The following is a 26419-nucleotide window of genomic DNA, read 5'->3' as shown; positions in this document are numbered from 1 at the left end:
TCCAAGTTACACAATGTCCTAACTTGGAAACATATTGTTGTTCCTTCATTGTTTTTAGGCCTAAATCCTGGAGCTGTCTGCCTAACAGCATGGCAGGAGTACCTACACCCCATGGAAGGATGTAAGGATTCTTGAGAGGTTGCAGGTGACATTTACCAGAATTGTTCCAGGGATGAGGAATTTTAGCTACAAGGCTAGATTGGAGAAGCTAGGGTTGTTCTCCTTGGAGCAAAGGAGGTTGAACAGAGATTTGATAAGATGTACAAGACTATGACAGGTTTAGATAAGATAGACAAATTAAAGTTGTTCTCATTAGCTAATGGTGCAAGAACCAAGGGACACAGATTTAAGGTTTTGGGCAAGAGATGTAGGGGAATGTGTTTGAAGAATATTTTAAAGCAGCAAGTGATGACCTGGAACTTGCTGCCTATGAGAGTCGTGGAAGTGGAGATGTTGAATAATTTCAAAACTAAATTGAGAGGCACTGAGGGAAACTTGCAGGGCTACAGGGATATAGTGGGAAAATGGAACTGATTGGTTTGCTCTACTGAGGGCTGAATGACCTCTTTGTGCCATAATGATTCTATGACTCTTTGAACTGCTCATCATTGTGTTCTTGAGGGTGATGAGGGATGGGCAATAAATGCTGGCCTTGCAGTGATACCCACATCTCATGATGGAATTATAAATTAAGTAGTTGAAGATTGAAACCTGATATAGTCAAGACTCTCCTTGGAGCGTTCCGTGTAATGGAGGCATCCATTCACTCTAGTTATCAAACGTTTTATAGAATTGTTTAAGAGAATGTTGGAGGGTGAGAGGTCAGGTACTGTGTGTTGATTTAGGATGAGGTAGTAGGATAGACAGCTGTTGGACAGTTAAGTAGGTGGATCTCTACCCTATATTCAGGGGACAGTTTCATTAGCATAATACAAGCATTTATAGCCATGACATGTAGTGTGTGAAGATCCTCACAAGCCCCTTCTGGCTATGTTGATTAAAGGGGTTAGGAAAAGAGAGTATTGATCAAGCTACTTTATATTCCATAAAGTAGAGAATTGAATTCATCATATTTTAGATCTACAGGTACTGAACACCTTGATTCTGAACAAGAAATTTATGATCTCTCTGCCACAGATCATCCAGTGAGCTGCAGTTGACCTGACAATTCCATAGTGGTATTAGATGATGTACCTTCAGTTTAACACTGGTGATCCACTGTAACAGATAGCCACATTCAATTTGACATCAGCCCATGCGTTCTCACCTGGTGGACATCAATGGTGGCAGCCTCTCTCCGAGACAGCAGGGATACTGTGTGCAATTTAATGGATGATTGGTTTAACAGGGAATATCTGGGATTCGTGAACCGGAAGAAATGTAGGAGGACCATCCTTCCTAGAAGCTGGTTCCAAATGTGTGCTATTCCTGCTAGTTGGTCTGATGTGATTCAGGTTTATTGCTCAGCATCAACAATAAGCTCCAAGCTCTGGCCACATCAAAGACTGTATATGCTAAAATCTGGCATTGTTGCTAATACTCCAAGCTGGTGTGGATACATGAGTCCTGAGTCCATATCTCCAAGTGTTTATGTGGCTGTGGTATATTTCTTACTTTGGAACAAATGAGGCAGAAATGGCTAGTGTCACAAAAATATAATTATTCTCAAATTATTGTGATTTATTGTAAAAGTAGGTTAATAGTGGGGTTTGCATAGTTTGTGTGCGTGTTTGTGGGATTTAATTGAATTGGAAACAGTTGGTCTGGAGGCTTTGACGCATTAAAAAAAGCTAGGTTTGAAATGCTAAATACGTAAACAAGTCTTAGAATGTGAGGTGAGGACAATTTACATTTTTAGATAAATCAGGGTAGCTTGAATTTCAAGATGGTAGGATGTTACACCTAGCCAGAGAAGCTAGACCAAGCAGTGTGTTCCCCCTCCACCCCCAACAAAGATTACTGATAATATTAGCACCATGCAATGATTTAAATTACGAGAAAAGTAAAGTTCCAAAGACATAGGGGAACAATGGACTTTGCATTAAAAGGGAGAAACATGTCTAAAGAGAAACGAAGCTATGTGTCAGGGAAAGCACTGTAAGATCTACCAGAAGTGTGAAAAGCCTTCAGTATTTGTGCATTAAGCCGCTGTCTACAGAAGCCGAAGCTGGGAAAAGCCACTTTGAATTCTACTGTCCAGGGTATTGTGTTGATTTGCCTGAATCTGTTTAAAATCTATTTGTATTTTTACTGTTGCCTTAACAGGGGTGTAATTGGAAGCCAGAATAAATAGGGGTTTTATGAGTTATCATTGTAGTAATTTATAGACCTATGTATGTGCTTGAAAACTTTTCTTATTAAATATTTAATTTAGTTTTTAAAAAAAAATCTCAAGAGTCACGGTGGACTTATTACAACTGAATTCAGGGCATGAATCTCGAAATAAAATACAAATTACAAAATTGTTGTGACCAGGTGGTCGTTTCCCTCATGGATTTGATCCGCCTGGCACACATCATCTGCCGCGTCATAACACTTCTCATTGCCAGCATGTGTGATGAAACCATTGACAAGTCCTACAGGCATTGACCTTTGTCAATGCCTGTGGTCAAATAGTGGTTGTTAATGTGATATTGAACCAAATCCTGTACAGTGCTTGGTGTCTGAGCTGAGCGAAGGTCTGATACTCTTTCCAATGTTGCACTCTAATCATACTGATTAACATGCCACTTGTCTTTGAATTGAAACGGTCTATGTAGATCTCCTGAAACTAACACACTAAATTACAATCCTAGATGCAAGCACAAAATTTATCTCTCAACTTGCGATTGTTAGAAAGGTAGATTACTAGGAAAAGTATACAGTGAAGGATTCTGCACGAAGAAATCCCAGGTTAGCTACAGCATGGATTCAATGCAGAGTAAAGCTACACATGTGTCAGCAAGTTGTGGGTTTGAGTCAGTCATTGGTACTTGAGGGTATGATCCAGGCATAGACTCCAATGCAACACTGCCAGAGTTTCAGTCCTTCATCTGGGATAGAAACTTTCACAACCTCAGGATGTCACAAAGCACTTTACAGCCAATTTAAGAACTTTTTAAGTGTAGGGAAAAATGGCCACCAATTTGCATGGCAAGGTCTCACAAACAGCAAAGAGATAATGACCAGTTTATCAATTTAATGAAGCTCAGTGAGGGATAAATATTGACCAAGACATTGGCGTGGACTCCCTTGCTCTTCTATGAATAGTGCCATGGAATCTTTTGCATTCACCTGAGAGAGCAGTTTTAACAACTTGACACTCATTACTACATCAGCCTGGATTTTGTGTGGGTTTCTGGAGCGAGGTTTGATTCAAAGATAGGAGTGCTGTCCGCTGAGTTAAGAATGTTAAATCAAAGATTTTCCTGCTTAGAGAACATTAAGGATCCTAATGCACTATTCAAAGAACAGTATGGAGCCTTCCCAGTACATTGGGCAGCACTTATCCAACATATTAGATAGATTTTTGTTAGGCAAGGGAGTCAAGGGTTATGGGGGCAGATAGGAAAGTGGAGCTAAGACCACAACCAGATCAGCATTGATCTTATTGAATGGTGGTGGAGCAGGCTGGACAAGTCTGTCAAATGGCCTGCTCCTGCTCCTATGTTCCTAAGTCAGTAATGCCAAAAAAAATGGTTCATTCATCTCATTCTTTTAAAATGGCTATCAGATTTCCCTAAGTAAGCGATTGCAATGCAAAAAATAGTTAATTGTATGAAATGGATGTTTCAAGAAAAAAAAATCCCCGTATAAATGTAAATATTTCCTTCTTTCCCTTCCTCCTGCTGCTGCTCAACAAATTTCTTTAGATGTAACTTCAGACAGCAGAGTGCCCCAGGGAGTATTTGATATGTATTCACCCTGTAACTTCCAATTCCATTCACGGCTAGAGATTTAAACACTCCTTACTTGATGCATTTAGTCAGTAAAGCACGTGTTTTTGCTCAGATTCGGTTACAAATGTTTCTAAAGTAAGTTTCACTTGAGACTGATGAGTGCTCCACTTGTGTCTTCCAGCTGTGTACTCAGTCCAGCTTCAGTCCTGCTTGCTACCACATCATCCAAGCATGCTGATACTCTGAAGACCTGGATCATGTCCCCTAATTCATTCTTCATTTCTCCACTGACAACAAGTTCAGCACTGGGATCACTATAGTGTAGATTCAATGCAGAGTATTTCTAACTTCAAGACCCAACAAAAAGTAATCTCATTAAAGTGATTTGGGGTAGATCTTGGAGTTTGTGCAATGGTGTAAATGGGCGACAGAGAGACAGCAATCTGTTTCACATCTCTCTTAATTACTGAATTAAAAAGATGAAAAATAGGCTGCAACTCGCTGCCATCCGTTTTACATATTGCACCCTTTGTGTTCATACTGGCCCATTAATAAAAAAGCTTTTCCAAAGCATGTCACATAAATGGAGAAAGCAGTAAGAGGAGTTGGGAGAGATGCCTTGATCGCACATTTCTGAGGCGGGAGAGAGGTAGTGAAACAAAAAGTTTTACAAATTCTAGAGTTTAGGGCACCAGCGGGTGAAGTGCAGCATGTGGGGTCGGTACCTGAGGTCTAAGCTGGAGCACTAAAGGGTATAGGTGGAATGAAGAGCCTGTAGAGTTTGCAGAAGTAGTGTTAGGGTGCAGGGATAGGGACAAAGCAGGAGGGGATATCTGTACAAGCGCTAGGTTTATTATGGCAATAGTGTCTGGTTTTATTTTTTATTATACATCAAATTGACTTAATAAAACTGAATCTTCTTCCAGGGCACAGGAATTGCTGACAAAAGGTCTGAATTCCATACTTCAAATTGTTACAGATTCCCGTGACAAGTATGACATGGAGAAAACCACAACCGAATGTTGCTATTTAGTGATCTGTAAAAGCAGTTTTTAAATCTTTTATACATGGGAAAAGAACCAAAAAAACTCTACATACATAAAAATAATTATATATGTGCACTTTCTCTTTAATTTATGGGACATAGAGAAGATTTTTAGCAGCTGGTCTCTGTTCGTGTCCAACTTCTCCATCGCTGTCTGCACATCACTCCTCCTCAACCATCTGTGTCAATCCTGTGTGCTGTGGAGGGAATCAGAGGGAACGGTTATTCCGCAGAAACAGATCACACATCAATTTATAAAAATAGCTAAAGCCAGCAGCAACTTCAAAACAAAAAAGCTGATGAGGCAAAACTAGTCTTTATTAGACACAAAGTTAGACTGAAAGGGCAGTGGGATAAGTGTTCAGATTAGCTCAAGTTGCAGATGTATCCAACATTTCTATCACTTTTATAAAGTGTAAAATACCAAAAATAAACAAAATCCTAGTCTGCAGCAGTAACTTAAAAATGACTGAATGGGCCACAAGTGTTGATCACAACAAATTTATTCTCTATGTGGAAGTGGAGATGCTGAAAAGTGCTCAATGACATGGCCAGCTTCCATTTCCTGTCTTAAGCTAGAATCCAGTTCTCCAGCAGCAGACCCCACTGTCATACATAGAACCACAGAAAAGTTATGGCACAGAAAGAGGCCATTCAGCCCATCGTGTCTGCGCTGGCTGAAAAATAAAAAAATAAAAAAAATTAGCTGCTAATCCCACCTTCCAGCACCCACTCTGTAGCCTTGCAGGTTACAGCACTTTAGGCGTCAATCCAGGTGCCTTTTAAATGAGTTGAGTGTTTCTGCCCCCACCTCCAAACCAGTCCGTAAATTCCAAACACCCACCACCCTCTAGGTGAAGAAGTTTTTCCTCATGTCCCCTCCAATCCTTCCACCAATCACCTTAAATCTGCGCCCCCTGGTAATTGACCTCTTTTCTAGGGGAAACAGGACATCCCTGTGTACTCTATCTAGGCCCCTCATAATTTTGTGCACCTCAATCAGGTCACCCCTCAGCCTCCTCAGTTCCAAGGAAAACAGTCCCAGCCTATACAATCTTTCCTCATAGATGCAATTTTCAAGCTCTGGCAACATTCTTGTAAATCTCTGTACTCTCTCCAGAGCAATTATGTCCTTCCTGTAATGTGGTGACCAGAATTTACACAAAATTCCAGCCGTGGCCTAACCAGCATTTTATATAATTCCATCATTACATCCCTGTTTTTATATTCTATATCTTGTCCAATAAAGGAAAGCATTCCAGATCTTTTTTTTTTAACCACCTTATCTCCTGTCCTGCTACCTTCAGGGACGTGTGGACATGCACTCCAAGGTCTCTCACTTCCTCTACCCCTTCCAATATCCTCCCATTTATCATGTATTCCCTAGCTTTGTTTACCCTCCCCAACTGCATTACCTCACACTTCACTGGATTGAAATCCACCTGTGACTTTTCCGACCACTCAACCAAACTATTGTTATTCTGGAGACAACAGCTATCCTTTTCACTATCAACTACACGGCTAATTTTTACATCATTTGCAAATTCCCCAAACATGCCAGCCACATTAGAGTCCAAATCATTAATATACACAACAAACAGCAAGAAACCCAACACTGAGCCCTATGGAACACCACTGGAAACTGATTTCTATTTGCAAAAACATCCATCAACCATTACCTTTTGATTCCTGTCGCTGGGCCAATTCTGGATCCAACTTGCCACATTCCTCTGTATCCCATGGGCTTTTACTTTTCTGACCAGTTAGCCATGTGTGGCCTTGTCAAGTTACTGAAATCCATATAGATAAAATCCACTGCAATACCCTCATCAATCCTCCCTGTTACTTCCTCAAAAATTTTGATTAAGTCAGTAAGACACAGCCTTCCCCTAACAAAACCACGCTGATTGGTCCGTTCCTTTCTAAGTGACCCTGTCTCTCAGAATCGATTCCAATAAGTTGCCCACCACCGAAGTCAGACTGGCCGACCTTTAATTATTTGGCCTATCCCTTGCACCCTTAAATAATGGTACAGTGTTCACAGATGTCCAATCCTCTGGTACCTCACCTGTACCTTGTGAGGATTGGAAAATGATCCTCAGAGTATCCGCTATTTCCTCCCTGGCTTTGTTAATAGCATGGGAAACAATCCATCCTGCCCTGGTGATTTATCCACCTTCAAGGATGTCAGTCCCTCCAGTGCATCCTCTCTCACTGTGCTTATTGTATCCAATATGTCACACTCCTCTAACTAGAATATCTGCATCATCCCTCTCCTTAGTGAAGACAGAGACAAAGTACTTATTGAGAACCCTGCCCATACCTTCAGCATCAGTGCACAAGTTACCATGTACATCTCTGATAGGACCTACCCTTTCATTAGTTATTTTCTTGCTCTTAATGTACTGGTAAAACATCTTTGGGTTTTCTTTGATTTTATCTGTCAACATTTTTTCATATTCTCTTTGCTTTCCTAATTATATTTTTTACTTCACTCCTGTCCTTTCTGTACTCCTTTACGCTTTTTACAGTATTAAAGTTTTTTGTCATAAACTTTCTTTTCCAGATTTATCTTACCTTGTATGCTTCTGAATAACCAAGGGGCTCTAGATTTGGCAGTATCGCCCTTTTTCTTTGTGGGGACATGTCTACACTTTGCCTGTAGAATCTGTTTTGAATGCCTCCCGCTGATTTCCCTTCAAGTACCTGTATCCAGTCCACTTGTGCCAGGTCACCTCTTGGGTTTCGTAACATTTGTCTATCCCTAATTTAGAACTTTTACTCCTGTTCCATCTTTATCCTTTTCCACAATTATGCTGAATCTAACTGTATTATGGTCAACATCACCAAAATGGCCACCCACTGCTACTTCACTCACTTGCCCAGCTTCATTTCCTAAGACTAAATCTAGAATTTCGCCTCCTCTAGTTGGGCTTGTTACGTGCAGGCTAAAAAAGTTCTCTTGAATGCAGTTCAAGAATTTTGTGCCCTCTGTGCCTATTACACTGTTCACATCCCAGTTGATATTAGGGTAGTTGAAGTCTCCAAGTATTATTACTCTATTGTTTTTGCACTCAGAAATTTGCCTACATATTTGCTCTTCTATCTCCTTCTCACTATTTGGGGGTCTATAGTACACTCCTGGTACTGTTTCTATTTCTGAGCTCAACCCATATAGCCTCATTTGATGATTAATTTAGTATGTCATCCCTCCTCACAGTTGTAATTGATTCTTTAACTAATAATACTACACCCCCACCTTTTTAGCCCCCTCTCTATCCTGCCTGAAAACTCTATATCCACGGATGTTTAGCTGCCATTTTTGTCCCTCTTTAAGCCAAGCTTCCGTTATAGCGATGATATCATGCTGCCACTTGTCTATCTGTGCCCCCAGCTCATTGGCTTTGTTTGCTATACTCCTTGTATGTAAATAAATGCCTTTTAACATTGCCAAATTCCTGTGCTGTAAACCTTTTAACCTTCGCTTCTTCTGTCTTTCAGAGTCACTTGCTAATTTTCTATCTCCTGCTCCCTGCTCTGAATTTGTCCTATCTGAATCTGCCCTCAGGTTCCCATCGCCCTGCGAATCTATTTTAAACCCTCCCCAACAACACTAGCAAATCTCCCTGAAAGGGCATTTGTCCTGGTCCTACACAGGTGTAGACCATCCGGCTTGTACTGATCCCACCTTCCCCAGAAATCTGAAGCCCCCTCCCTCCTGCACCACCTCTTCAACCATGCATTCATCTCGTGCATTCTCCTATTTCCATATTCACTAGCATGTGGCCTTGGAAGTATTCTGGAGATTACTACCTTTGAGGTCCTGCTTGCTAATCTCTTTCCTAACTCTCTGAACTCAGCTTACAGGACCTCATGCCTTTTTCTACCTATATTGTTGACACCAATGTGAACCATGACCACTGGCTGTGCACCCTTATCCTCTAGAATGTTTTGCATCCTCTCGGTGATATCCATGACCCTTGCACCAGGGAGACAACTTATTATCCTAGAATCACATCTGTGACCACAGAAGTGCCTGTCTGTTCCCCTAACTATAGAATTCCCCACCACCATTGCTCTCTTTTTCTCTCCCGTACTGTAATTCCATATCTCAGTCATTAATGCACAACCTTTCCAAGACTAACTGATCTGTAGTGTTCAATTCGACCCACAATTCCTCAGATAATGACGTAGTCCAGGCCCACATTTGCATAACCTGAGCAGCATTCAGGCTTGGGCTATAAGTGGTAAGTAATACTCGCCTCATAAGTGCCAGTAACTGACCATCTCCAACAGCTTCCCCATGACGAATGTATATGGCGTATATCAACCAGCAAATTCTGGAGATTCATAACTCAAAGCATATTTCTTAATTCTCTGCACTTGCTGACTGACTTGTGCATTAATAATGGTGTGCATTGTTAACACAGTTATTTATCTTGCAACATCCAGCTATGGTCTCCTTTACTAACAAACTGATGGTCAATAGGTGGCATGGGGATCACTATGAACATAACTTACATTGCTTTGGTATCCTAAGGGACTCGTTGTCTGCTGTCATGACCTGGTGTAGAACCCCTCGGAACAGATAGATCACCTTCAGACTCTTTTCCTCTCCGACACATGGGTCATAGAATCCTGGTACGCCGATCTGTGGTAAACATAGCGAGTGAGGAATTATACAAACAGAACACACATGGCTGGACTCTACAGGAAGAATCTGGGTGTGTATGCTACACCAGGCCCCGAGGAATTTCAAATTGCAACCCCCCACCGCTCCCCACTGCTGGGAGGTTGTTAGTGCAGCATGGAGTTGTACAGGCCAAGATTCACCCCAGTCTGCGCTGAATCATAGTCAGGGCAGTAGTTGGGGAGGAGCAACAGGAACACGCCAGTAAAATAAGAAGAATGATAATAAGTCTTCCAAGTTCCTGCTCCTGAATATTATGGAGGGAGTTGCGGAGGGCACAGTTGCGAATGCTGGTTGTGATGAAATGCAAAGTACTTATCAAAATTGGCAGCCGCAGTTCTGGAACTACAGTTCCCGACAGGCCTTGGGACTTCTGCGCGTGTGCCAGCCAGGAGAGGGCCGCACGTGCTCAGTTAGCGGCTTTTACGTTCTTTACGCCTGGAACTAACTGCTCCCGCTCATAAGAAAAGAACAACAAAATGAAACGGCATAGAAAGCAGAGTGCCAACAGGAGGAAGGTTTCTCAGGGAGCAGGACATGGGGAGGGGACGGGGAGAAGGTCGCAAACCAAAGAGTGAGACAGAAAGAGGTCCCAGGAGAAAGTCCCAGATAAGGGACAAGGATAGAGATCAGAGAGGAAGAAGCAGAAAAATAGGCTCCGAGTTAGAGAGAGAGCTATGGGGAGCAGGCCGGGAGCAAAGCAGGCTTAAGAGGAACCCAGAAGATCCGAGAGGGCAGCTAAAGGTTGGTGACTCCGTACTGCGGGCCATTGGGCCAAAGGTACCCTTTTTGGAGCAGTGGTGCTCTGCTTGGCATGGTCGAAGATCTGAAAGTGTGCTTGGAAGTTGAAGTGAGGGTGTACTCGGAAATCAAGGGGAAAGGAATCTTTGAAGGTGAGATTGAAACCCTGGAGGTGGATCCTTGTCGAAGCCATCCTAGTTGGAGCAACATTAGGACAGCACTAAGATAAAAGCAAAATACTGCGGATACTGAAAACCTGAAATAAAAACAGAAAATGCTGGAAAAACTCAGGCCTGGCAGCATCAGCGGAGAGAGAAAAATAGAGTTAATGTTTCAAGTCCACATGACTCTTCTTCACATACAAAATGTTAACTCTTGTTTCTCTCTCCACAGATGCTGCCAGATCTGCTGAGTTTTTCCAGCATTTTTTGTTTTTATTGCGACAGCATTTCCAGGGGGAGTTCTTCAAACTTGGAGATTGGAAATCCTCATGAGAAAGACAGAGTTTCAGTGAGACTAGAGGGTTCGCAATGTGATGAGCACCTGGGTGGGTTGTCGAGAAATCCATGGAATCTGCTTTGGTTGCATCTGTCATTTACTTTGGAGTGTGGTGTGTCTGACCACAGTTCGCCTGTTAATTCACATGTACCACATACGTACCCTGAATATTAGAGTATAAGAGAGGTATGGTAAATTGTTTTATCTTTACGAATTTGTATGTATCTGTAAACATATAGCTGGGGTAAATGAATAGTGAATGTTTGAATCATATTCTCGTGTTTGCACTGAGATCTTTCTAATGCTTTTTATTGTCTGGTGCAATATAGTTCATTTTTCTTCTTTAATAAATGTTTTATTCTTTGTGTTAAAAGTTTATCAGCAGATTCCTGTCAATTTGTTCAGTAGCTTTCCTTCATGGTTTCAAAAAAAAGCTGGGATCTGTCAAGCCAGGTTTCACTCTAGGATCAGACTTATCCAGTATTATCAGCTGGGATCATAACATGGTCAAGGAAAAGACTTATGCTTGGCTGTGATGCCGACCATGGTCAAGTACTCTATTGACAATCATGTTTTGGCTCACAAGAAGAATGGCCACTTGTGTCAAGCATGGTATCTGTGGAACCATATCTCAGGTAGGCTCACTAGCTTGAGAGAGATCAATTACAGCATCCTGTAAAGCAGGACAGAATGATCCTTTCATTTTGTCATTTAATTACAATTTTTTTTTTTAATTTTAAGCTTTCTCACTGGCAGTTGGCAGCTTGGCTTAGTTGGTATCATCTGATCTCTGAGGCAGGTGGCCGTGGTTTCAAGCACCACTGCAGGGCTGGAGTACATAATAACTATCAGAAGAGATATTAAATTAAGGCTTCTTTAAGTGGATATAATAGAGCAGTGGGTTCTCCCAGTTTCCTGGCCAACATTTATCCTAACCAACATCATCAAAAACATTGCGATTTGTGGGAGGTTGCTGTGCACAAATTGATGCTGCATTTTCCTATGTTACAATAGTAATTGTATCTCATTGGCTGAGAGATGCTCTGGGATGTCCTGAGGTCATGAAAGACACGAAGTGAAACTCTTCTTCATCTTTAACAGAAATTAGATCTTTAATGTTGTGAAACAACCCAAAGAATTTTACATTGAGTTCAAGGATCCTGAATGAATAGATGAGGGAATTAGGGGAGGTGACTGAATGTTTGGTTAAAATGGTAGATTATAAAGAGGTTCTTGAAGATCAGGAGAGTAGGGAGATGGAGAAGTTTAAGAAGAGAATGAGGCAGCACATCATACTATGGGTGTGTTGGTTCATCGCAGGGATCAAACCCTTATATCACTCATGGTGTCAGCTATGGCTCAGTGGGTAGCACATTCATCTCCAAATCATAAGGTTGTTGGTTCAAATCCAACTCCAGAAATTTGAGCCCAATAATGTAGGCTAGCAGTACCGAGGAAGTGCAGCACCATTGGAAGTGCCAACTATCAGATGAATTGCAAATCAAAGCTCCCTGTGTTCACACAGGTGGATATAAAATATCCCATGGCATTATTTCAAAGAGGAGCAGGGGAGTTCTTTCCGATGTGCAAATATAATCCCGCTGTTCAAGAAAAGAGGGAGAGAGAAAACAGGGAACTATATGCCAGTTAGCCTGACATCAGTAATAGGGGAAAAAAATGCTAGAATCTATTATTAAGGATGCAGCAACAGGACACTTGGAAAATCACAATATGAAAGGCAGAAATGGTGTTTGACAAATCCATTGAGTTTTTTTAGAGGGTGTAATTAGCAGGTAAGGGGAAACCAGTGGGACGTAGCATATTTGGATTTTCAGAAGGTACCAGAAGAAAGTGTTGTATAAGATTAGACTCATGGGATTGGGGGTAACATATTAGCTTGGATTGTGGATTGGTTAACTGGCAGAAACTGAGTAGAAATAAACTGGCAGTTTTCCAGATGGCAAGGGGCAATAAGTGGTGTGCCGCAAGGATCAATACTTAGGCTTCAACTATTTACAATGCATGTCAATGATTTGGATTAATGGATCGAGTGTAATATGACGAAGTTTGCTGATGACGCAAAGTTAGGTGGAAAAGTAAACTATGATGGGAACACAAGGAGCCTACAAAAGGATACAGACAGGTTAAGTGAGTGAAAAGAAAGTAGCAGGTGGAGTATAATGTGGGAAAGTCTGAAATTATTCACATTGGTAGGAGAATGGAAAATAAGATTATTTTTAAAAGGAGAGACACCATTAAGTGTTGGTAATTAGAAGAACTTGGATTGCCCAGTTCATGGATCACAGATTCCCCTGCACATGAACCACAGAGGGCACAACAAACAATTAGGAAGGCAAATTGTACATTAGCCTTTATTGCAAACGAGTTACATACAAACATATGAATTAGGAGCAGGAGTAGGAGTAGGCCACTCGGCCTCTCGAGCCTGCTCCACCATTCAGTAAGGTCAAGCCTGATCTGATTGTAATCTCAACTCCACATTCCTGCCTAGCCTCCTTGTTAATCAAGAATCTATCTAGCTCTGCCTTAAAAATATTCAAAGACTCTGCTTCCACCACCTTTTGAGGAAGAGAGTTCCAAAGACTCTCAACCTTCAGAGAAAAAAGTTCTCCTCATCCCTGTCTTAAATGAGCGACTCCTTATTTTTAAGGAGTGACCCCTAGTTCTAGATTCTTCCACAGGGGGAAAATCCTCTCTACATCCACCCTGTCAAGACCCCTCAAGATCTTAAAGGTTTCAATCAAGTCACCTCTTACTCTTCTAAATTCCAGTGGATACAAGCCTAACCTGTCCAGCCTTTCCTCATAAAATAACCTGCCTGTTTCTGGTATTAGTCTAGTAAACCTTCTCTGAACTGTTTCTAATGCATTTACATACTTCCTTAAATAAGGAGGCCTGTACTGTACACAGTACTCCAGATGTGGTTTGATCAGTGCCCTGTACAACTGAAGCATAACCTCCCTACTTTTGTAATCAATTCCCCTCTCAATAAATGATAACATTCTATTAGCTTTCCTAATTACTTGCTGTACCTGCATTCTAACCTTTTGTGATTTATGCACTAGGACACCAAGATTCCTCTGAATCTCAGAGCTCTGCAATCTCTCACCTTTTAGATAATAAGCTTCTTTATTATTCTTCCTGCCAAAATGGACAATTTCACATTTGCCCACATTACACTCCATTTGCCAGATATTTGCCCACTCACTTAACCTACCTATATGGCCCTTTGTAGCCTCCTTATGGCTTCTTCACAATTTACTTTACAATTTTCTACCTAGCTTTGTGTCATCAGCAAATTTAGCAACCATTCCTTTGGTCCCTTTATCCAAGTCATTTATATAAATTATGTAAAAAGTTGAGGCCCTTGCACTGATCCCTGTGGCACACCATTCATCACATCCTGCCAAAGACCCATTTATGCCAACTCTGATTCCTGTTAGCTAGCCAATCTTCTATCCATGTCAATATGATAGCCCCTATACCATGAGCTTTTATTTTCCACAATAATCTTTGATGTGGCACTTTATCAAATGCCTTCTGGAAATCTAAGTACAGTACATCCACCAGTTCCTCTTTATCCACAGCACGTGTGACTCCTTCAAAGAACTCCAATGAATTGGTTAAACATGATTTCCCTCTCACAAAACTATGTTGATTCTGCCTGATTGCTTTGAATTTTTCTAAGTGCCCTGCTATAACATCTTTAATAACAGCTTCTAACGTTTTCCCTATAACAGATGTTAGGCTAACTGGCCTGTAGTTTCCAGATTTCTGTCTCCCTCCCTATTTTTCAATCTAATGAAACCTTCCCCGAATCTAGGGAATTTTGGAAAATTAAAACCAATGCATCAACTATCTCACTAGCCACTTCTTTCAAGATCTTAGGGTCAAATCCATTCCCAATCTGGGGATTTATCAGTCTGCAGCCCCAACAATTTGCTCAATACCACATCCTGGGTGACTGTAATTTTCCCAAGTTTCTCCCTCCTTTCCATTTCCTGATTTACAGCTACTTCTGGGATGTTATGTGTGTCCTCTATAGTGAAGGCCGAAGCAAAATACCTGTTTAATCCATCTGCCATCTCCCTACTTTCCATTATCAATTCCCCAGACGCACTCTCTGTAGGACCAACGCTTACTTTGTTAACTCTTTTCTTATTTAAATATCGATAGAAATTATTATCTGTCTTTATATTATTAGCTAGCTTTCTCTCATACTCCAAATTTTCCCTCCTTAATAATCCTTTTGTCATTCTTTGCTGTTCTTTATGTTCTTTCCAATCTTCTGAACTGCCACCTGTCTTTATGTAATTATATGCTTCTTCCTTAAGTTTGATACTGTCTTTAGCTTTTTTAGTTAACTAAGGATGGTGGGCCTTCCCCTTGGAATTTTTCTTTCTGAATGTATCTATTCTGTGTATTCTGAGATATCCCTTTAAATGTCTGCTACTGAACCTCTATTGACCTATCCCTTAACCTCATTTGCCAGTTCACTTCAGCTAGCTCCGCTTTCATGCCCTCATAAATGCCCTTATTTAAGTTTAAAATACGAGTCTCAGATGCACTAGTTTCTCCCTCAAAATGAATGTAAAATTCAATCATATTATGATTGCTGCTACCTAGGGGTGCCATCACTATGAGGCTATCAATAATCCTATCTTGTTGCTCAATACCAGGCCTAATATAGCCTGCTGTCTGGTTGGCTATAGAATGTGCTGTTCTAAGAAACTATCCCAAAAATATTCTATGAACTCATCTCCACCCATCTGATTTTTCCAGTCTCTATGTAGACTAAAATCTCCCATGATTATTGCTGTATCTTTCTGGCAAGCTCTCATTGTCTCTTCTTTTATACTCTGTCCTACTGTATGGTTGCAATTGGGGGCCTGTACACCACTCCCACAAGTGACTTCTTGCCTTTATCATTTCTCATCTCAACCCAAACCACTTCTACATCCTGGTTTCCTGAACTTAGGTCATCCCTCTCTAACACGCCAATACCATCATTAATTAACAGAGCCACCCCTCCACCTTTTCCTAACTTTCTGTCCTTCCTAAATGTCATATACCCTTCAATATACAGGTCTCAATCTATGTGATCCTGTAGCTCTGTAATGGCTATCATATCGTACTTATTTATAAATTTCTATTTGCACTGTCAGTTTATATGTTTTGTTTCAAATGCTACGTGCGTTTAGTTTTGTTCTGTTATTTTTGAAGCGTCTAGCCTTATCTACTGATTTACTCTTAGATTTGAGCTCTCTGTCCCTTCCTGTCTTGCTACAAATATATAGGGCTTTGGTGAGACCACACCTGTAGTACTGTGCACAGTTTTGGTCCCCTTATGCAAGGAAGGATATACTAGTTTTAGAAGGATTGCAACAAAAGTTCATTAGACTGATTCCCGGATTGAGGTTACTCTCCTATAAGGAGACACTGAGTAGAATAGACGTATATTCTCTAGAGTTTAAGAATGAGAGGTGATCTAACGTAAATGTATAAAATTCCTAGAGGACTTGACCATGTAGATGCTGAGAAAATGCTCCTCTTCTCATAAACTAGTGTCATAGTCTCAGGATGGTTTTGGGGAAGTGGGAGGTGGACGTGGGAACAGAGAGAAAAAGGGAAAAGATTGGTTAGTCATTCCTGGGCCGGAATGAGGGCTGTGTAAGGCATTACAATATTGGAGAACTGAAGTGAAAGGCAGGTCCTTATCAAAGAAACATTCAGCCTCACCTTACAGGCTTCAGTAAGAATGAGTTTCGACTCCTTCACCAGGCACTGAAGAGGAACAGTCACATCAATCACCTTCGCCCTCTCATTCCTCCCACTGCTGTCAGTCACAAACTTCCCATACCAGGCGTTGGTGATAATTAATCCTAGAAGAGACAAGCGGACATTTACACACGTTCCAGCAATACCGTGCTCACACCAGTCACGCCCAATACTACTGCATAAGCCAGTGAGATTATAAAACAGATTCTCAAAATGGGGTCCCTTTGGCCTTGGAGGGGTTTTCAAAGGTCTTGAGGAGGGCATGGGGTCAGTGGATTCCTGTCTATCTAGGGTCTGGTACTGTACATCTTGAGCAGTGAGTCTATATTACTCAGGTTTTGTCTCTATTGCAAAATGCCAATTATATAAAATCCGTGGCAATTATAGCATTGCTTTTCTTTAAGTTCCTGAATCACCCTTTTGCCATTTAGTACAGGGGCACCCCAGCACTATGTGGATATGGGTCACGAGGTTCCCAAGGAATAGATAAATTTGGCTGAGGGAAGGCGGGGCTCCTAGGAGAATAAGGATATGGATCAGATGAGAGAACTGCTCCTCGAAAATACATCAAAATTAGCAGGAGGCATCCACACAGAGGAGATTGGAAAAATGACTATTATCTTTAGGCACGAAATACAGAATCCAAAGATGTAGACTTTGGGAGGTGTGATTTCTCCACAGGACACAGCCACAGAACTCCCCCCTCCCCTTCCATAAGCAATCTGGGCCTAAATTGGTTTATATTTTTCATAAATTACTTTCTGCTGTGGCATACATCACTTTCTCAGTTTGAGACTAAAAAAAATGAATTCATCTTTAATCCTTGCATTCATTGTGGGGATGAATTTCAACCTCAGTTATTGTGGTTTTTATAACTCAGGTCATGTTACAGCAATTCACCATGTGTGGGGCTGGGCTAATGCAGCATTAATGGGTGAGAAAGAAAACAATAAAAATAGTGACATTAAAATCAAACGCGCAACACAAATTCTCACCTAGCTTAGACTCCTCTATTTCTATAATCCTCCTCACAGATTCCTGCATCAACCGAACCTAAAACAAAACAAAAGCTGTTACAGAGCCTCAGTACACAAATTACCTACCATAAACAGCAGAGAGAGTACATGCATTAGATCAACATTTTTATTAGATACAGTAATAGGAACATTTGTGAACAAATTCTACTTACTTTATTTAGACATTTTGTTTTTCTATATAAAGGCGCTAAAAAAATGCAAGCTGTTGTTTTTAATGAAACTTAGGAATTGCAGGGTGAAAAAAAGACTACATTCCATCTGGTTCGACTTCTACCATCCAGATTGGCACATGATACAAAAACAACAGATTGGCTGACTAACTCCAAATAGGAAGTTCCCTGATTTTAATTGCTCCACCTTTGGCAGCCATGCCTTCAGCTGCTGAGGCGCTAAGTTCTGGAATTCCCTCCCTAAACCTCTCCATCTCTCCTTCCAATTTAGGATGTCCCTTAACACCTACTGCTTGGACCAAACTTTTGTTCTTTGGTCCTAATATTTCCTTAATGTTGTTCGGTGTCAAATTTCAGCTGATAACACTCCTGTGAAGCATCTTAAGGTATTTTACTATGTTAATGTCACTATACAAATGCAAATTGTGTGCTGCTAAAGAAAATTCAAACCAAAACCATAACCTTAATAACAAGCTTTCCTGTGTAAGAGACCCAGCAATAAAAACTGATTTTACTTTCTAAAAGCAACAGACTCAATTATTGATTGTGCTTGAAATGTCCAGAGAAACAATTTAGAAACCATCTAGGTCTTGGACAGCGAGTCAGTGTTTTGAAACGCTGCACTACAGGCCCACAATTTCCCATATTTGCATATCCTAATAACTTGTACTTATGCTGTGCTTTTAACTTAAGGTGCATCCCAAGGCATTTAACAGGTCAACACAGAGAAATGTAACATCTAGAGAGGCATTGGGAAAGGTAGTTGAGACTTTGGCTGAACACATGAGGTATTGGGAAGCGGAAAGAAATTAAAAGAAGAATCTCAGAGTGGGGCTGTGGTGAATGAATATGCTCTCGAGGGAGAGTGTGGCTGGGGTCAGAGGAGAGTCAGAAGAAATTGAAGACAATTACAGAAATTAAAAAAACAATACTGGAAATGTGCCCACCTGTATTAAGAGCTCTTGCTGGTCTTCAGATGAAGTGTCTCAGCCCAAATCATTAACCTGCCCTTTCCAGCTTCAGATCCTGCCAGACAGCATTGCAGGATGGTGCAAAGCTTTATGTTGCCACATGGTGGCAGAAATTTGGTACTACAATAAAATGCTGACAGGTTGGGGGTGGATCCTTCCCTTTCCTTTGCTTATAGTGTTTAAAATATGGATTAATTTCTAAGAACATTCCACGGTTTATGCCTTGACCTGGCTGATTGTCCAAGGAACTTTACAATTTCCAACTGCAGAATTTGGGTCTTCACAGCAGGAGGAAGATACAGCCAGTTACGCACTTTACCTTTAAACTAGCTTGTGTCAATGCTAAGCTGGGGGCTTCTCTGCACACCACTCATCCACATATAAGTTATTTTATTTCAGCAACATAACAAGGAAATGATCTTTCCTATTGGGATTGGCATAAATCTCTCTTTCCTCTCAATTCCTTGCTGAGGCGCAGTTCCCAGATAGTCTTCACACTCTAGTTCTGGCTTAAATGACCATTTTTATTGTGTGAGCTGGATACCTGGCCAGTATCACAGCCTCCCCAACTCAGATCAGAAGGGCAGGATTGGCAGCTCAACATTCCTGATTATAGGGTATTCAGACAAGATAGAGAAGGGGTCGCAGTATTGATCAAGAAATCAATTATAGCAGTGAATAGGGATGATATCTTGGAAGAATCATCAAATGAGGCCATGTGGGTAGAATTAAAAAACACAAAAGGGGCAAACTTGCTGTTGGGTGTGTACTATAGGCCCCCAAACAGTCAGGGAGAGATAGGGGATCAAATATGTAATCAACTTTGAGAGAAGTGTAAGAATAATAAGGCAGTAATAGTAGGGGATTTTAACTACCCAAATATCAGCTGGGATAGTTTTAGTGTGCAAGGTAGGGAGGGGGCAAAATTCTTAAGTTGCATCCAGGAGAACTTTTTTAGCCAGTATGTAGAAAGCCCAAAAAGGGAAGGGGCAGTTCTGGACCTAATATTTGGAAATGAGCCTGGGCAGGTGGAAGGTGTATCAGTAGGGGAGCATTTTGGAGATACTGACTATAACTCAGTTAGATTTAGGATAGTTATGGAAAAGGATAAGGTTGGGCCAGGAATAGAAGTTCTAAACTGTGGAAAGGCTAATTTTACTAAGATGAGATACAATTTGGCCCAAGTGGACTAGGAGCAGCTACTTGCAGATAAAACTGTGTCTCAGCAATGGGAGGCATTCAAGGAGGAAATAGCAAGAGTACAGGGCAAATATGTTCCCATAAAGACAGGGGGGGGGGGGGGGGGGGGGGGGGGGGGGGGGGGTGGCAAACCAAGCCCAGAGAACCCTGGATGTCAAGGGACACAAAGGTTAGGATTAAGAAAAGAGAAGCTATAGGCAGATACCAAAGGCTCAATATGGCAGAGTCCCTAGAGGAGTATTAAAAGTGCAGGGGGGAACTTAAAAAGGAAATTAGGAAAGCTAAGAGAGTGCATGAGAAAGCATTGGTGGATAGAATAAAGAAAAACCCAGAGAGGTTTATTAAATACATAAAAAGCAGGAGAATAACTAGGGCCAATTAGAGACCATAGAGGTAACTTGCGTATGGACCCGGAAGACGTGGGTACAGTCCTCAACGAATACTCTGCATCGGTCTTCACAATGGAAAAGGATGACACAGGTATAGACATCAGGGCGGAGGACTGTGAAATATTAGAGGAAGTTAACATAGAGGGAGAGGAGGTACTAGCGTGTTTAGCGGCCTTAAAAGTGGATAAATCTGCAGGCTCAGATGAGATGTATCCCAGGCTGTTGAGGGATGCAAGGGAAGACATATCAGGGGCCCTGGCAATAATTTTCAAATCCTCTCTGGCCACAGGTGAGGTGCCAGAGGACTGGAGGACTGTTAACATTGTCCCATTATTAAAAAAGGAAGGGATAGACCAGGAAATTACAGGCCAGTCAGTCTAACTTCGGTGGTGGGGAAGTTACTAGAAGGAATTCTGAGAGGCAGAATTTATCTGCACTTGGAGAGACACGGGTTAATCAGGGATAGTCAGCATGGAATTGTCAAGGGAAGGTCCTGTTTGACAAATTTGATCGAATTTTTTGAGGAGGTAACCATTTTTTAATAGTGGGACAATGTTAGTCTTCCAGTCCTCTGGCACCTCACCTGTGGCCAGAAAGGATTTGAAAATTACTGCCAGGGCCCCTGATATCTCTTCCCTTGCCTCCCTGAACAGCCTGAGATACATCTCATCCGGGCCTGCGGATTTATCCACTTTGAAAACCACTAAACCCGCTAGTACCTCCTCTCCCTCTATGTTAATTTCCTCTAATATCACGCAGTTCTCTACCCTGATGTCTATACCTGTGCCAGGAGTGTTGACGAGGGTAATGCATTTGATGCGGCCCACATGGATTTTAGCAAGGCTTTAGATAAGGTCACTCATGGCAGACTGGTCAAGAATGTAAGAGCCCAGGGGATCCAAGGCAAAGTGGCACGTTAGATCCAAAATTGGCTGAGAGGCAGGAAGCAGAGGGTGATGGTAGAGGGATGTTTCGGTGATTGGAAGTCTGTTTCCAGTGGGGTTCCACAGGGCTCGGTGCTGGGGCCCTTGCTGTTTGTGGTGTACATAAACGCTTTGGACTTAAATGTGGGGGTATGATCAAGAAGTTCGCGGATGACAAGAAAATTGGTCGGATGGTAAATAGTGAGGAGAATAGCCGTAAACTGCAGGAGGATATCAGTGGACTGGTCAGGTGGGCAGAGCAGTGGCAAATGGGATTCAACCCGGAAAAGTGAGAGGTAGGGAAAGGCTAACAAGGCAAGGGATTACACTATGAATGATAGGACCCTAGAAAGTACTGAAGATCAGAGGGACCTCGGTGTGCATATCCACAGATCCCTGAAGGTAGCAGGGCAGGTAGATAAGGTGGTTAAGGCAGCACATGGGATACTTGCCTTTATTAGTCGAGATATAGAATACAAGAGCAGGGATGTTATGCTAGAACTGTATAAAATGCTGGTTAGGCCACAACTGGAGTAGTGCGTGCAGTCCTGGTCACCAAATTATAGGAAGGATGCGATTGCACTGGGGAGAGTGTCGAGGAGATTTACCTGGATGCTGCCTGGGTTGGAGGGTCTGAGCTATGTGGAAAGATTGGATAGGCTGGGGTTGTTTTCCTTGGAGCAGCGAAGGTTGAGAGGGGACCTGATAGAGGTGTATAAGATTATGAGGGACATAGATAGGGTGGATAGGAAGTCACTTTTTCCATTAGTGGAGGGGTCAATAACCAGGGGGCATAGATTTAAAGTAAGAAGTAGAAGGCTAAGAGGGGAATTGAGGAGAAATGTTTTCATCCAGAGGGTGGTGGGAGTCTGGAATTCACTGCCTGAAAGGGTGGTTGAGTCAGAAACTCTTGCAACATTTAAGAAGTATTTAGATATTCACTTGTGTTGCCATAGCCTCCAGGGCTATGGGCCAAGCGCTGGAAAATGGGATTAGTGTAGTCAGGTCCTTGTTGACTGGCACAGACACGATGGGCCAAATGGCCTCCTTCTGTGCTGTTAACGTCTATGTGTCACTTAACACAGCCATGATCAAACCTGGACCAGCCTGAGCTATATAGCTCACTACTTAGAAAGAATATAGTGACCATGGATGGAGTGCAGCAGATTAATCAGAATGTTATCAAAATTCAGATGGAGAGAGATTACATAAACTAGCTAGGTTAGTATTCCTTGGAATATGGACAGTTAATAAATAGATTAGAGTTTTCCATGCTTTTGAAAAGCATTGATAGGGTAGACAGAGGAAAGCTTTTAATGCTAGTGAGAGAGTCTGCGACAATGGGACACAGCCTAAAAATTAAAGCTTGGCAATTAAGGAGAGAAGTTAGACAACACCTTTTGCATGATATGGTACAAGTGTGGAACTCTCTCCCACAAAAAGCAGTAGATGTTAGCTCAATTAATAATTTTAGATTTGAGATCTATAGTTTTTTTTACAAGCCAAAGGTTTTTAGAGATATGGAGCCAAGATAGGTGGACAGAATTATGATACAAATCAACCATGATACTACTGAACAGTGGAATAGGTTTGAGGGGTTGAATGCTCTCTTGTTTCTATATTCCTATGGCACAGAGTGCTGCTTTTACCCCCTCACAGACTGTGTGAAGATTTATACCATTAGCACTCCTAATTTTGGCTATAGCATACAGGGTCTGTGCCTAACTGGTAATTGATTAAGGCACATCACTTACCGCTGCCTCAGCCTCCTGCTTCTTCAATGCTATAGTACTCGATGAATTCTCTCTCTGTTTCTCTAATTCCCTGTCATACACGCACACAAAACAAAATGTCAAGTTATTTCAGTGACCACCCAAAGCCTCAAATTTTTTCATCTAAAAAAGATAGAGAAAATGGTATTCTAGGGAATTAGTAACATAGAACTTATAGAGGGAATAACAGATAACTGAGAGTGAGCTATAGGCTGGATTCTAACAGGAGTTCATACAATTTCCAGGAATAGAATTAATACATTTCCACTGGTGTTGCTGACAGTCAATTAATGAATATGTTTCTCTACACGATTGTAGCGTAGTTTGGACAGACACATTAGAAACTTGCTTCACAGAGCCACCCTGTGGCCAGAGCCTGTGACTATACCATGGGAGCTGCCACAGCAAAATTGAATGGGGAGTTTTGACATTGTAATTTAGTAATTTACACTGGCAAAGGTTGTAATAAAAGCTTGAGCAATTTTTAAAAATATGAATCAGGGTAACAGGAAGTCAGGGTTGTATGCAGGAATTTTCTGCCCTATCTTTCAGTAATTTTTGTAATAGATAGTGGATGGAGTTGCAGGCTAGAATCGAACACAGATTTGTATCATTTGTATAAATTAAGTGACAGAGATCGAAGGGCACGCTACAGACTAGAATCTGCTAGTGGGGTTTAGAAATTGAATAATGGATACTTTGGAGTCAGTTGCAGGCTGGTGTCAAGCCAAGAGGATCAGATAGTTTATAAATAGAATAAGGTCACTGGCTGAGGATGGTGCCTGACTGTCCCTAGTGTCCAATAAAGAGTTTGCAAAAGCTGATATGGCACTGACATTCCCTTACTAGATTATACCAATGCATTCAATAATTACTGTAAATTGTTAAGTGCACAAAGGATTTCAGAATCAAATAGTTTGTTTTTCCCTTTGTCTATTTTCTCTCCCAAAGACGCTAACTTTTTGGGGTACAGATGCTGGGGTGCTCATTGGTCCCTCAATCAAATAGGTATTCTTTGCATGTGCCTGGGGCTTCCTGCTCTGTATGGTTCAGGGCCACACTAGGCAGTACATTCTTTCTAATGAACAACTGGATCAAGTTTAGCTGGGGGAATGAAAAACATGGGAGACCTAGAGAAGAGGGAAAAAAGACAGTCTGACACCTTAACAAAGGAACACTCACTTTTCTTTCTGCATTTGGAGGTAGGGTTTGATGATGAGTCGGTGCATGGCAAAATAGATGACCAAGGGTCCAACAGTAGCGTAGAAGATGGCACTGGGCAAAAGTTGGTCTGTCAGGTGAATAGGGAAGAAGTAAGTCTGGCTGGCTCGATTTAACCTGTAGCGAAAAGAAGTTTAAAAGCAGAATTCAGAAGGGAAAAGTAAAATCCATGGATGCAGGTTATCTCACTGCTTAAGGATCTCCAGCTTGCTACACAATCTTTAGACATCATCATAAGACACTGCATGCAGGTCATTTTATTTCCCCATAAAATACTGATTCAACAGTTGGACACCCCCTTTAAATTGCTGGGGTATAGTTTGTACAACAACAACTTATATTTATATAGCACCTTTAACGTAATAAAACATCTCAAGGCGGTTCACAGGAACATCATAAAACAAAGTATGATACCGAGTCACATGAGGAGATTTAGGTCAGATGACCAAAAGCTTGGTCAAAGAGGGAGATCTTAAGGAGTGCCTTAAAGGAGGAAAGCAAGGTGTAGAGGTGCAGGGAGGGTATTCCAGAGCTTGGGACCTAGACAACTGAAGGATTGGCCACTAATGGTGGAGTGATTAGAATCGGGGTCACACAGGTCAGAATTAGAGGAGCGCAGATATTATAGAGTGTTGTGGTGCTGGAAGAAATTCTTGAGGTAAGGAGGGGGAAGGCCATGGAAGGATTTGAAAACATGGATGAGAATTTTAAAATCAAGACATTGCTTGACTGGGAGCACAGAGGTGATAGGGATACAGGAACTGCTACGAGTTAAGACATGGGTCACAAAGTTTTGGATGACCTCAAGTTTCCAGAGGGTAGAATGTGGGAGACAGTCAGGGATGTATTGGAATAGTTAAGTCTGAACATAACAAAGGCATGAATGAGGGTTTCATTAGCTGATCAGCTGAGACAGGGGCAAAGATGGGCGCTGTTTCGGAGATGGAAATAGATGGACATAGTGATGGCATGAATCTAAGGTCAGAAGGTCATCTTGGGGGCGAATGTGCCACTAAGGTTGTGAACAGGCTGGCTTAATCTTGGACTGTTGCCAGAGAGAGGGATGGAGTCAGGTAGTTAAAGAAGAGTTTGGAGTGGGGACTGAAAGCAATGACTTCAGTAAAGGTCCACTCTACATGTATAAAAAGCTTCAGAAGGCTATTGTTAATGCTCCAGCCTGAGATTCAGCTAAGTCAATACAGCCCAGAGGTTGAACCTAGGACTCTGGGCAATGCATCTACCCACTAAGCGATGGAAGGAGGGGAAAGAATCAACAGCTTGCTTCTGTGAAGGAGAGCTCATTGTGCTTTGCATCAACACTTGTTGCCAACCAGTCACCGGACACAGTTTCAATTTACTATATGCCATTGAGTTTTTAGTTTTGATCATGATGTTCTGGGAGGCGCTGAGGGGGTTGTCACGGGAGGGACAATTTCTCAAGATTAAAAACTGAACACTTCTGTAAAGTGTTCCACTGCACTGTAGGATGGTTACAATGACTCATAGGAACAGAATAAGCCCATTCACCTCTTTGAGCCTGTACCAACATTCAATTGGATCACAGCTGATCTGTATCTCTATTCCATCTACCTGCTTGGTTTCATATCCCTCAATACCTGTATTGAACAAAAATCTACAGGAGAGGAGATGCAACGATGAGATACGTGCCAGGTGCCTGGTCTGGAATAGAGCTATACATGTTTTCCTAAAATGTATTCTTTAAAGTAATTTATTTTCCTGTTCTCTCAGTGCGTTGAGAGGCAGGCAGACAATCCACTCTCTGCCAAGTTTTTTTGTCAATGAGTTGCTGAAAGCAGAATGAGGAGTAAGAAGTGGAACCAACTCCTCTGACCTTATTTGCCATTCCTCTGGAAAAGCCATCACAAATTCTGGCAACTTCCCCATGGGTACTGCATCTATTGGTGAGCTGCAAGGTGAAATAGTGGGGCTGAAGCCACACCGTGCCATTCAGTGGCTCAGCAACTGCACACATCCAGGACATAGGTCACCCGAAATGGAAAAGCTGCAACAAACCCCTCAAGTCAATAACTCTGGCTCCTTAACTAGGACAAAAAAAAAAAATTC

The 26419-nt window shown here is 41.7% G+C and overlaps 1 protein-coding gene across 3 annotated transcripts in view; it reads right to left on the bottom strand.

The window, feature by feature from the left end:
• Positions 1 to 4727: 4727 nt before the first annotated feature.
• LOC144690442 (dnaJ homolog subfamily C member 11) overlaps positions 4728 to 26419 on the bottom strand; it is a 46911-nt gene continuing 25219 nt past the window's right edge. For all 3 annotated transcript variants that reach the window (XM_078557953.1, XM_078557955.1, XM_078557954.1), the window contains 6 exons: positions 24296 to 24451; positions 23096 to 23165; positions 17647 to 17704; positions 16613 to 16755; positions 9445 to 9574; positions 4728 to 5120 (listed from right to left, as the gene is read on the bottom strand). In XM_078557953.1, the coding sequence (XP_078414079.1) occupies positions 5095 to 5120; positions 9445 to 9574; positions 16613 to 16755; positions 17647 to 17704; positions 23096 to 23165; positions 24296 to 24451 (583 nt within the window). In that variant the 3' untranslated portion in view covers positions 4728 to 5094. The remainder of the gene's footprint in view (positions 5121 to 9444; positions 9575 to 16612; positions 16756 to 17646; positions 17705 to 23095; positions 23166 to 24295; positions 24452 to 26419) is intronic.

Source organism: Cetorhinus maximus, chromosome 15, assembly GCF_964194155.1.
Source record: "Cetorhinus maximus chromosome 15, sCetMax3.hap1.1, whole genome shotgun sequence".
Taxonomy (NCBI): domain Eukaryota; kingdom Metazoa; phylum Chordata; class Chondrichthyes; order Lamniformes; family Cetorhinidae; genus Cetorhinus; species Cetorhinus maximus.
This window is presented reverse-complemented; position numbering and strand designations above follow the sequence as displayed.